At 32.0% G+C, this 14,101-nt stretch overlaps 1 protein-coding gene across 1 annotated transcript in view; it reads right to left on the bottom strand.

Annotated features, from left to right (window-relative positions):
- The window catches only part of LOC149771201 (uncharacterized), a 37,679-nt gene extending 23,804 nt beyond the window's left edge, over window positions 1-13,875 (bottom strand). Inside the window, exons 1-5 of the mRNA XM_089948739.1 lie at window positions 13,180-13,875; window positions 12,848-12,994; window positions 12,420-12,560; window positions 5,533-5,680; window positions 2,092-2,264 (exon numbers count right to left, since the gene is read on the bottom strand). Coding sequence (XP_089804865.1) covers window positions 2,092-2,264; window positions 5,533-5,680; window positions 12,420-12,560; window positions 12,848-12,994; window positions 13,180-13,717 — 1,147 coding nt within the window. The 5' untranslated portion in view covers window positions 13,718-13,875. The remainder of the gene's footprint in view (window positions 1-2,091; window positions 2,265-5,532; window positions 5,681-12,419; window positions 12,561-12,847; window positions 12,995-13,179) is intronic.
- Between the last annotated feature and the right edge of the window lie 226 nt (window positions 13,876-14,101).

The following is a 14,101-nucleotide window of genomic DNA, read 5'->3' as shown; positions in this document are numbered from 1 at the left end:
GACAATAAAGACATAGAAGTCAGGCGGGGTGTCAAAGAAAAATGTACATCGAGAGCTTTAGGAGCTTACAACAAAGGCTTGAAAATAAGGAATCATCTTTCAGTAGATCTTATAAGCATATGCATATTTTATAGACGTAGAAATCAGAACCTCAATGTTTTCTTTCATCAGGGTGAACCTCACAATTAGAACAATATCATCAGCAAGCTATAAGTAAATGACTCGGTAAGTGACTCGGTAATCGAACAGCTATCTGTTAAGATTATACTGAGACAACCGTCGTTAACTGATATAGGTACAGAACAAAATTACTTTTTAAAATATAACTATTCAACTAGTTTAGGGTCATTATTTCACAAAATCGAAACGATACGGTGTAATATGTTCGTTTTGATGAGTAAAGAACGTTGCTAGATATTACACCGAAAAAACCACGAAGTGGGTACTTGACAATGAACATTGGCATGTTGCTTGAAGACGTATCAATAAATTCTAAAACAGATTAATGTTCCTCCTGTAATTTAATCCGATTTAGAGTGCAATGGGAACAATTTAATTAAACTGAATTCTACAACACAAAGATGGAACATATGTATAGCTTGTAATAGTGCAATGGCGCATAATAACCATTATTATAAAAGCACGAAGCAATTTAGCATACCATCTCCATTTAGTTATAAGTTAAGAATAAAAAGATCGAAGTTAACTCAAGCAATGTGTTTGTTCAATGACCTAGTCAGTAAGTGATGATAACAAGACTGAAGGCGAAAGACCATTAAAGGAAATAATCGAAAATAAGAAACGACACAAAACAAAGACAATGAAGATGTAGGTGATTGGCCAGCCGACATAAAATAAAAAATTATAAATACCCAAAGAAGTGATAAAAGGAGATAACGAAGGTGACTTTTCAAAGAAAGACGTTGACCAAGGTTAAAAAAGACAAACTCAATGACAATGAACTCATTAATATGAATATCCGATAAACCTTCTTTATTTACCAGTAGATAAATAAAATAGTAAATGTTTGAAATATTTAATTGTTTACCCGATATTGATTTATATAAAACGTTGGAAGGAAGGAGCCAAAACTGAGTCTCCTGAATAAATAACTGATACATGTGGAACACAATTGAAAACATATCCTGCCATGACTTTCAAACTTCGTTCTATAAACACGGATCCAAATGCTTGTATGCATTGGAAATATTTTTGCATAGAATTGTCGATCTAATTCTTTGTAGTTATTAGTCAGGATAGGGCAATACGACTAATAGTATAGCACTCGAATAGATGATTGTTCAGTCATTATTCTGCTGTGAATTTATAATCAAAATGAGGACTTTATGATGACAATTTAACAGTCCGACCACATCTACAAGATAACTTTTGCTATACTCTCTCTCTCTCTCTCTCTCTCTCGCTCGCTCGCTCGCTTGTAAACATTTATTACAGATGAGCATTCCATCTGTTAGATAACTATTAATTGGATATTTTTTCTTCATTAAAACCGAACATTAATGGATTTTTTTATTACATACAAATGTTCATCAGAATAAATACGTAAACATTGTTTTATCATCCAATAGGATTCTAGTAATGCAATAATATTTTTCCTCGGTAATATATAAAATGAGAGTGTCTAGGACATTTTTGTATCATGAGATATTTTTTGTTGTTGTTTAAAAAATGTTTTATCTTTAACAAATGTGGAAATGGGGGCTATAAAGCTGCGGACAAGCTGTTGTCAAAATTGAAATTCCAGACAATAGTACAACAAATTTCGCATAATTAACATTTTCTATACTACTGATAGATGCCTTAAGTTAAACTTATTTCAAGGATGATGAATATCAAACCGTATCATGCCACTATAGCCTTACATTTTCTAGCAAAAGTCTTTTGACGGTATTTGCTCGATCTTTCAAACATCTTTCTCAAATAATTTGTATCCCTTTCTATTCAAATTCAACGACTGTAAGAATATGTATCGTCTGGTACTACATATAAAAGTTACTGATTTGGTACAATTTTATGCACATAGATAATTAACAGCATTGAGGTACGAAATAGAGATCTATGTAGAAGTACTTGTTAGAGGGTTGCAGATAACACCAGCATCCTCGTCATGATTGCAGTTATGCCATCTCCATACGTATTGGCAGTTATCTAGCGTAGATTCGTGTCCTTCACATTGCACATTATCTAGCAAGATGCGCCCATAACCGCGACCGAACGTAGATTTGAATGTGGCCTTCCCATAGCTGTCGAGAGCATTAAATATTTTGGTCAATTCTGATTTAGAAACTCCACATAAACTATTCATGTAACGAATTACTCACTTCAGGATACAAAAACCATATATATGTGAAACGAATATCTAATACTACGACTTTATTGTCATAAACTAAGCAACAGAAAGAAGCAAAACCAACAATTATGTAAAACTTAGCAAACTATTTTTAGTCTCAAAATAATAAAATAAAATTTTAAGAAGAACATATAGTATTATGAATTGAATCCAAATTAATCCCTAAAAGTTCTACTCAAGTCCAAAAGAATCGAATTTTCCAAATGAATAAGAGATCTTCGAATGTATTGGTGTGCGAATAGTCCGCAATGGTAATGTCCACAACCCATTTGAATAATTCAAAGGAGTCCCAGAATAATGTATTTTGCCCTATGATTTCTTTGTAGTTCCCATGAATAATCCTAACAAATGTCTCCTCTCAAATTATCTAAACACAACGTTAACTTCATCTGAAGTGAGACATTAACCCAATAATATATGAAATAAAACTCCGAAATAGAAATGAATCCAAAATCGGAATGAATTAATTGCTCAGTTTTCTCTCTATAAACACCTTCAAAACTCTATTACAAATATTTGTCGCAATATACCCCACGTGACAGACCTTACAATTCAATCTAATAATTCAGAATACTTGGTATCGTGAACTACGTTGCAGTACTTATTTATTTGACTTTATCTAACAACCATTATGACTCCAAACTTGAAAACATGTTTATCATTAGAAACTTGACAACGTCTATTTATACATCCTATGCAATCGAAAGCCACTCTTAATCTGTTATAATAGAATCTATACTCATTGTACGAAATTAGCTATGTAATATCTTTTTATATAAATAATCATTACAATTTACAGTCATAACATTTTAAGAAATATAGACATACTTAACACCACTCTTCATAAAGAAAAGAAAGCTTTGTGCAATAAAGTATTTTTCTGCATACTAGTCAAACTTACATATAGTAATACAATTTACATAGGAAGACCTGTTATGAATAATATAAAAACTATATACAAATTAAAGCAATATGGAACTTTTATATAAGTGAAAGTGCATCTGCGATCAGTTTTGTTTTTCATTGATGTGCCTAATGTCAATACTGTATTCTTGCAACATCAAACTAGACGTCAACAATCTCTGATTTTTGTTTTTCATTTGCTGATGACAGTAAGGGAATTGTAATGAATGAATGATATAATCGGAGAAGATGATGAATTAATATACATTCAAAGTGATGGTAAACTAAACTTCAAGACAAGCACTCATCGATAGTGGAATAATTTCTCTGGTGGTTGTTTAATTTATTTACAGAAATATCATGCTGGACGATCAGCATCATTTTGTAGTCTTGAATTAATACGCCACATCCCCAAAACATTACTTTCATTAACAGACATTTTAAACTTTGGTTGAAATATGGAGCTGAAAGAACGGGTGCAATTTGATGTACTACCTTTAATTTATCGAATGACTCCTGATATATGTCAGATCAATAAAACGTTTACTTATTACTCAACAGTTTGGTCAACGGTTCAGCAATTATGGCAAAATTTGAGCAAACATTCCAATAATATTCAGCCATACACAAATATCGCATCAGTTGCTTTTTATTAATATGCACTGGGAATTCAGAGATAGCTTTGACTTTAACATCTACAGGCTTAACTTAACCATGTCCCACAATATATCCTTAAAATGTAACAGAAGCTCGGCAAAACCCACTTTTACTTAAATTAATTATCAAATTTACCTCACTCAGTCGAACAAATAATTTCAAGAGAGTTACATGGTGATTTTTCCGTGCGGCGTATTTCTCACTTCCGATTCTGTCAATACAGTCATCAATTCTTGGTTTTGGAAAGAATCTGTTTGGTGACACTGTTCAAATTTCTGTAATCAGTGCACATAGGTAAAGTATTATCTGGCTTAGGCGCAGTTACTTAAGCTAGGTTCAATAAAGTCATTCTCCAACAAAGATTCAATTTCGTTTTTCAAACATTCCTGCTTCAGAGAATTCGTCTTGTAAGGATGTTGTTTTACCGGTACAGAACCTACAAATTCAACATTGTGGTAGATTTTGTTTGATCGGGTTGGAGTATATGGAAGCAAGTACTCATATTTACATATAAGCTGCTTTAATTTATTCAATTATTTTGGCTGTAGATGTGAATGTGTTTAGTCCAGATCCTTTAATATTTCCAAATTCAGATAACTGGCTAAACCAGGGGTCTGCAACCTACAGTACGCGTGCCACAAGGTGACAAGTCAAGAGGTTTTGTGTAGCACGCAAAGGGCAGCCAATAATCAAAATTTTAACAATATTACTCTCTTACTGGTGGCACGCATTCCTTCATTTTGTAATTAATCCAAACAAAAGTGACATGCTATGTAAAATAGGTTGCCGACCCCCTAGGCTAATCCAACATTACTACAATCCGGTTGCAAATCGTTGTATAAATTATCCCTATTTGGGACAGGTACAACTCAGATGAATGAATGATTAATAGGGCTATCTCTATCAACATACTTCTTTAACATTTGTATATGGTAGTCTAGAATTGTTTCTGTTTCCGCCTCCCGGGAGTGTTAATAATAAATTTTAAGTCACTTACTTTTTTAACTGTATAGGGACCATAATACCTATCCTGAAGAGGACTTTGATGTGGATGTGGGCAAGAAAGCCATACTTTTATCACCAGGCTGAAAATTTCGTTCCTTTGTAGTTTCATTTTTGATTGAGTAGACTGAATTTGTTTCGTTATTTCACAATCAAAGACATAATTAAAAACATTAATCCCTGAATCATACGTTAAAAGAACGTTCCTTTTTTAAGAAATGCAATGATCTAAGTACAGTATGTCCAAAAACTGGTTGAAAAGGAGTAAAACTTGTCATTTCACAAGTATAAGAAGACTTTAACTAGCCAGCCATAATACCTCGAAACTCTAAAACATATTTATCTTGAGAAACTTGATAACATCTATTTATAGATCGCATGTAATCGACAGACACTCTTAAGTTAGAATCTATAACTGTGTACAAAATTAGCCATGATATATCCTCTTTATTGATAATAACTACAATTTACTGTCATCAACAAAAGCTAATAAAATTATAGATATACAGACGCTAACTTTGAATGTAATCAAAGTGTTCTACTTTTATCACTGTTGTCTGTATGCCACCCCTTTAATTGGAGGAACAAAACAAACGTACCTAAACCCCAGCATTCGGCAGACAACTGTGGCATCTTTATCATCCCAATCATCGTCGCACACTGTACCCCATTCTCCATCATAAAATATTTCGAGCCGTCCTTGAGAAGCATGTAGAGAATCATTCTGAACTAGCCGTATTTCAAGATCTATATTAAAAAATCAGTTCTGCATAAAGCCAATCCCAATAGGTTTGGATAGTACATGTTTTTAAATTTCTTATATTTACTTTATTATAACAAGTACAAAGCATGCAATAAATGTTATTGCTACAATTTGTATATTTCGACTTGGTCATTTTTGGTCTTTACCTTTTATACACGTTGTGAGGTATGGATTCTTCACAGTAAAAGAATACCGAGTCAGGCGTATGTTTGTACATTAGTTATTTCAATAAAACAACAAAAAGGAGATTGCAGCTGATCCATTTAAAGATTGTTTTATACTAAACGATGAAAACCCATGAAATGCAAATGTAACGGCACATTGATTTGGGTCAAAAAGTGTAGCTGTGAATGTCCTTATCTATAAATATAAGGCAATTTGTATGTGTATAAACACTGTGAATAAAACCACAAACGTCATCAAGGAATCAGACTTTTAATCACGACAATCGTCCAAAGAAGTTGAATAAAAAAACGGCATCATTTTTCTGCATTTTAAGAATTCCAAAAATATAAAATTAATAAATATATCTGGCTTCCATGAACAAAACCACAGAATCTATATGTATACATTTTCTCTGACCACCACCATCGCATTTCAATTGTAAAGGCATATACAGATTAATCAGGATTACATAAACATATTTGTATGCACGACTAATGCCCTAAGGTGTGGTCTTCGCAACGCGATTAAATTATTAAGAGTATAGAATTTAGGTGTAAGCAAGTTTGACAATTATATAATGGTCTTTATCCATGTAAAAAATTCTGTTTAACTTTCCAACTAACCTAAAGATCGCACAAATATATTATCAGATGAAAATATACTACATTCAACAAGATTTGTCACAGAGAAACAATTAAACATTTTTGATAACTACATTTTATGATCTGACAATGAGAACTTTTAACAGATACACAGCAGATTACATTAATCTAGTGAACAAGCATTTAATTCGAGTAATACTAATAATATGAAAATATTTAATATAACTTGTAATGACTTTAATAGTACCACTTATTATCACTGAAGTTACATAAATTAAACGTAAAATAACTATTGAAATGCTTTCAAAACATGTTATAAATTCCGAAACTTTCTTGTTGCTGTGTTTCTGATCAAAAATGCAAACAGCATGCCGACCAATGCAGGAGTAAGGAAAGTGACATAATTAGCTAACAAAGCAGCAGTCTCTCCTAGTTTTCAAAAGCCAACTGATTGCAACATCAAAAATTCAGGCCATTATCCTGCTGCAGCTAGTTTAACTAATTAGAACAATTAAGTGGCGATGTTTTAGTGGCTTTATTTGAAAATATATTTAAAAGGAAACGATTCGCTTGGAGAAGGATATTGAGTTTGTGAAATATAGTTAGGTAGAACACGTGGAGTATAAGTGGAGCTGGAAGAGGTCTAGATGGGTGGAGCATGGGGACTAGGAATATTAGTAGATGAAGGACTATGAGCATATGGAGTAGTACGCGCAGTAATAAGTGAAGATGTTGGGGGAAAAAAAACACCTTTACCAAATCTGCTATAAACATATCGATAGATGTTTCAGCCATACCTGCAAATGTAATGGTGGTGATTTTGTTACAGGTTTCTCATGAAATGACATTTTTAGTCTGTTGCCTGGTAATACATTTTCTCTAACTTTGTAACTCATCTATTTGCCAACTGTCCAACTATTTGAGATAATTCAAAAGTTTCCAATATTTCTTGCAAATTAGGCTTTTTCAGTTGCATTTGTTTCTCAGATAATATTTTTAAAACATTCATCTATATCGTAGTGAACTATTTCAGCATCAGTTTTCATAGACAATATTTTTGATTATATCACTTTCCCAGCATTTCCATTATCCATGTATTCGATTTTATCATGCGCGGTGAATATTCTTTTCGCTGTAAATGGATATTCTCCACTCTGAATTTTTATATTGTAATAATCTGTTAAATTGTGTGCTTCTCACACCTGTTGATTAAACAATTCATTCGTATCTATTGAGGTCACGTAATGTCCTTATGAACTTGCATTGGATGTCTTTGAACAACAATAGGTTTCAAAGGATGTTTGCTAGTGTTTTTCTACTTGCAAAAGTTATACTATATTCTTTCTCCAATTATTTTCATTAGTTTTCACATATCGTGCATTCGACAAGTGAAAACATTTTCTTTCTTGTTCAGCGTTGGGTGCTTCAAAAAGAAACATGCGCTTTAATAGTGTAAGTATCACAAGCCTTTTCATATTAAACCAAATTTAGCCATCTATGCCAAAAGCATTAAAAAAATGTTACATCGAGCATTTCAGGATTGTACCTATTTTGTTATTTTGTTTACATTCAGTGCTTTTCTAAATCTTATTAAATGATATATGCTTCATTTACGTTTTTTCTTATTTAGTTCTAACGTATTCGCTGATGTGTCTGTTTTCTTCACTCGATTGTCATTATTTTCTTCTTTTCATTTTCTGTAGCTCTCTTTTATACATGATTTGCAGTAACTACTATTCATAACTTAGTGATAACATTTTCTCTTTCTCATTTCGAGGATATGTTATTATCGATTTTTTATTTTAAACTATTTATTTTAAGTGCGTTTTTACTGTTGAAAATATAATATTGGCACTTGCAGCTAAATGTAACACAACATTTAGTCGAGGTAAGAATTAGTTGAGATATGGCATCAATAAATAGTTTATAGACAGTGCAAACTTTATGGTTACAATCACTTTATACTTCAACTGTAAAATAAATGAAAATATAAAAAAGTGAACAAACGTCGGAGATTAAAGCATCACCAGCGAAATTAATGTTATCAAAGAAGAGAGATCATCACAGAGTTGAAATAAAAAGGCAGTTTGGCCTAAGATCAAATGGCTTGAAATGGGACAAAAGAAATTAAAACCAATTTAATTTGATAAAATATATTTCAAAAAAGTGGATATATGACTGGATGGGAGATGGTATTGTTCTTTGAAGACAGGTGTATATGTATTCAGCAACACATTTGGTTACATTTTCAATCCTGCTATATCTAATAAAAGATCTCTCAAACATCCGTATAAATTAGTTAATATAATAAAACAACTGTCCATTCAAATTCTAATTGTGAACTCTTTCATATTGACAAAACATCACCAAGCAAGGTAAATATTAGTTCACCTTAGTATTTTAAAGAGTCAGTCGAATAATACTAAATTTATTATCTCTTTTAGCAAAATGATTAAGGCGGTTCTTGTTCAAAATGAAATAATAGTCGCAGTGGAAAGAAAATTACTGAAATAAAGAACTAACATGCTCTATCACGAAACACTAAGTTCAACATTTAGAGTTGGTCAGTTTTATCATGACAACGATTTTAGAAATTACAATATGTTCAACAAGTATTTTAGAGGCTGAGGAAGCAATGCAAATATTCATTTCAGTTTCACTTTCACAGAATACAATTGACTACTTGAAAGTGAATGCACTTTTACCAGATACAATTGTAAAACAAATGAACACTAGTGACCTAAAAACAATAACTTTAAAAGTTAAATGCAAACAAAACCCTAGACCTAACCACAATCTGCTTATTTCATACATACACATGTGACAACAAATACCACAGCTTGCGATAAACAGCAACATTAATTAGAGGCTCTATCAATGAACAAAATTGAGAATGATCTGGTTCAAGAGAGCTAATATTACAGAGGTGTCATAAAGAAATGCAGAACAATTAATAAGGTTCGAAGTGGGTACAAGTTCGCATGGCTACCGGTTCAGGTGGGATGAGTGTAGCACATGCTGTTTTAAGAGTCGGGGGAATAGTAAATGAAATTATTATCATTATGCCATTAGTGCAATTTACAAGGAATATTTGTAAGGCTTTGAAGGAATGATTTATCGACAACAAAGTTATTAAAGACAATGAGAAAGTATCGATGACATGATAAAAGAGCACAATAAACCACAAAGAAGTTAGTCTTTAGCAAAGATTAAGATTCTTTGCTAGTATACAAGTGTTACTGATCAAGATTGCAGCCGGGAAGAACATGGGCTTTCATAAAAGAATGGAACATATTTAAATGTGAATCTAATACACACACACACACACACACACACACACACACATATATATATATATATATATATATATATATATATATATATATATATATATATATATAACAGAAGTATGTATCTATAACGGAAGGAAATGGAACACAGACACTATCAACCGTTTCAATTTACTTAAAAGAAATGGTAAATTATATTCCTAAAAAGGACAACCTGATAACGAAACATATTTTATCCAAGTTATAATATCGTTGTAATGTTCTTTGAAACCGAGAGTAGACTTTGTTATTAAACATTTCCAATGAACTTAAAAGAAATTTGTTTTGTTACATCAACGACAAGAATAAGGATTGTTTCAATTCCTGATGGTTTCCATAACTTTGAAATGTACACGAACGATGCTACAAATAGAGCTTTTATTTTTAAAATCTATTTTCGGACATTATTCCAGCGGCCAGTTTAATGTTTAATAAAGATTCGACCTTTTAAACAATGTTTTCATGGCGATTTTTTTTATTCATTTATAACTCTTATTCCAAACAATTACAAAAAGGTGCCATAAAAAACTACATAAAGGATGCTTTTCAGGTGATGCCTGTAAAATATATTTCTTAAGTTATATAAAAAGCGTTAACAAACTGCAGTTGGGAAATATTATTAAGGGGTGCTAACTAAGCAGTTTCGAACATTGGTTCAAACCAAATAAAGGCGAAGTAAGGCAATAACGTCAAATATATGAAGACACAAGGAGACCAAGCAGACAACAAAATATCTTCTATTGAACAGGGTGTAATAAAGTAGCTACTAGAATTTAGGCTTTTCAAGATTAGATGGACGATAAGAGATTACAACGGACGTAAATACATTTAGTCCTGAAATAGATAAATGAATGTTGCACTAGACTGAAGAAACGATGGAATTTTCTCTGAAATGAACAGCAATATCTACGTATATGCAATGAGATTGTCCAGATCTCCTTAGAGTAAATCCATAATAGTCCCAGAATCATATTTTAGTTCAATGAGCACTTTGTAATCCTAATGAATTATCCAAACAAATGTCTTCTCTCAAATTATATCTTAACGCAACATTTAATACATCTGCAGACTGATGTTAAAACAGGAATATAAGAAATAAAAATGAAGTAATTGTCTAGCTCTGCCTACTTGCATACACCATATAGCCCTAAAACGCAATTTTTCTACCCTCTACGTAACATTTCACAATACCCCATGTTCTGAAAAACTCATCCAATGGGAAATAATTTATTTCTTCTAAGAACCCAACTGACCACACTAGCCAATGAAAAATTACTCTCCAAACTTGGGAACAGATTCAATATATAAATTTAATTTATCTTGTAACCACCTATTTAGAACTTAATATTTTTAAAATAGAATCTTTACCCATTGACAAAAATAGTTATATAATATCTTTTTTATATATGATCACTACAGTCATAAACAAAAAGTAAACACAAAATAGATACTGACATGTACAAAGGTTTACACAAAATATAGATATTCATAACATAAGGCCTTGATTTAGGACGTGTACGTGATAATAGGTTGCATGGTAGTGGTCATATGGTATCTTGCATACGACAAGATGTCTTTTAACAAAAAAATAGTCAAGAAACATAAACTGGCATAAAATGTGCAGTTTCAGTTTCAGATGTGCAAACAAATATTCAAACTAGCCATGGATGAGTTATATCTACAAAGGAATGAATTAACCTGTAGTATATTCAACTAGTGTGACAGATGTAACATGAATGGTGCAGCAAAACGAGAAATTATAAAAGCTTATTTCATACGCGGGTTGAAAATAATTACAATTCTTGAAAAAGTAAGAGTTCAAAAAAGGATATCAAAAGTAAATAACAAAATTGTTCCGTTTAAAAAAAATGTAATGCGATGACTGCACAACAAGAATGTTAATATCCAATTTTCATTTCCTTAAAGCTATTTTTTGTTCATTAACAAGCGAGTCTAACAACAGGGCTTCCTTTCAAATCAACGAAGACTATTAGTAAATGGTTATTGTGATGGGATTCCAATAGGCATATATTGACATCGACTTTGACAGCTACGGTTGTAAATGGGCGGAATCTACCTCCTATTCTCATGTTACTGTCAGGGTCGGCGTCTTACATTGGCGTCTTACATTGGCGTCTTACATTGTAGGACTAAGGGTCCAAGTGTCATAATCTTAGTCGGGTGTAAGTCATGTTGTGACCGGTATGTTTTGTACACAGTAAGTTTACACATGATGTGTTTTCCGGGAACATTAGTTTAATTCAATTTGCCTTTACACATTCTGGTAATTTTCTTATTATCATCTTTCTGTTTGTATGATGGCATTTATCAACATGTTTAGTTTAGTGATCTTTTTGCCAAACACGCACTTTGTATCTATATTTAAGTCCTCCTGTCCAAATTTGTAATGCATCAAACATCATCTTAAGTATTTGTACATCTTGCCAATGACGATCAAACTGAAACGTTTTGTTCATTGCTATTAATTTTTAAAATGCGTGTTAATTTTCAGATGTTTTCAATAATTAAACTCTTGAGGCAAATCCATCTTAACTTTTAACCAAAATCTCTAATCCTCTCAATTATTATCTGTTTTAAGTATGAAATTATATAGTATTTTTATTTACCTTTAGCTTTCAGTTCTTTCAGCTCATCTTGCAGTACCTTCAGCAACCGACTTTGGTTTGTATTTTCTTTTAGTTCATCTTGCAGTTTTTTCAGTTTCTGGTTCTGGTCTTTAATTATCTGCATTAGTGTTGTCCTTAAATCTAAGCAAGTAACGAATTAATTGTAATTTATGATTATGTTCTGAACATATACGTTATAAACTTATTCGGATAAGCTTCGCTATTTATTAGGAGGCCAAATGAGGATATATTCGATTTCTCTATTTAAATTTAAACATTTGATTGCTCAAAATCAAATTGCTTTACAAATATTTTAGAATTTCACGAAGTGGCCTTTCAGATTGATTTATATATTTTTAAAGGATTGTAACAAAATTATGCCAAGAATGAAGAAAATGTAAATAAGTATTATATTAAGTTTCATCTACCTTTCTCACTAGCTTTCAATTCTGTCAGTTCATCGTGAAGCTCCTCCAACTGCCGACTTTGGTTTTTATTTTCCTTCTGTTCATCTTGCAGTTTCTTTAGGTCCTGGTTCTGGTCATTAATTATCTGCATTACTGTTGTTCTCAAATCTAAAACAAGTTTCAAATTCAATTATTATTTTACTCTAAACATTTGATTGCTCGAGATTAATTTGCTTTTAAAAATATTTAAAAATTCCACGAAGTTGCCTTTGGGACTGGTTTATATTTTATGAAGGAAATATACCAAATATGATGCCAAGAATTATGAAGTAGTATATAGTATTTTCATTTACCTCTCTCGCTAACTTTTAATTCTGTCAGTTCATCGTGAAGATACTTCAATTGCCGACTTTGGTTTTCGCTTTCTTTCAATGCATCTTGAAGCTCTTTAAATTGCTGGCTTTGGTTCTTAATATTCTCCGTTAAACTCTTCAATTCCTGCTTCAGGTGATGATTTTCCTGATATAGGTTTCGAAATTCTATCATCGATTCAGTTCGAAAGTTTTTTTCCACCATTAAACCTCTCTCTAAGGCACGAATCGAATCTAGGTGTATTCGGGATATATCAAAGGTGTAGTTCGATTTTGCTTCGGTGTTTTTATATGTTCCAATGTATGAAGAAATTGTTTGGTTCAATTTCAAAATCAATTGATTTCTATCTTGAAGATCCTGGAGCATTTTTCTTTTGATATTTAGCATGTCGCCACTGAGGTTCAAAATATCCTTCTGTATGTCTCTAAGAATATCGTTGGTTTCTTCCGCAGACAAACATTTCACCGAAACAATTGAAGCTATAACCAAGACACTGGTAAAACTGACTAAGGACTTCATTGTTCGAGTTACTTTCGCAATGAGTTTAAAATGAAAAACGATACGACGTTATATGTACAACTCTTTTGCGTTTGTAAAAATGATTAGCAACTGTTTTGAATAAGTAGTTGTCCAGTGTCCAATCTAATTTTAATCGGACCTTCACCTTCGATAGAGGAGTAAGTAATCTTTTAGTCGACTTTTAATTCTTTTTCTTCTAATTATGAAACTACCACTCGCATTTGTTAAGTGAGAGCGTCCTTGACTAATTCCTTTTCTAAAATATTAAGTGGCTGTATTAACACAATGTAGGTATACTTCAACAGGTCAAGTATGTACATCCTTTCAGTTTTCTTTGAAAACACTTACCCAACTAAAACAATACAATTACAAACCTTGACATCA

Source organism: Sinohyriopsis cumingii, unplaced genomic scaffold (assembly GCF_028554795.1).
Source record: "Sinohyriopsis cumingii isolate HCF-2022 unplaced genomic scaffold, ASM2855479v2 utg002052l, whole genome shotgun sequence".
Lineage (NCBI taxonomy): Eukaryota > Metazoa > Mollusca > Bivalvia > Unionida > Unionidae > Sinohyriopsis > Sinohyriopsis cumingii.
The sequence above is the reverse complement of the archived record's forward strand: the minus strand, read 5'-3'. Positions and strand labels throughout refer to the sequence as shown.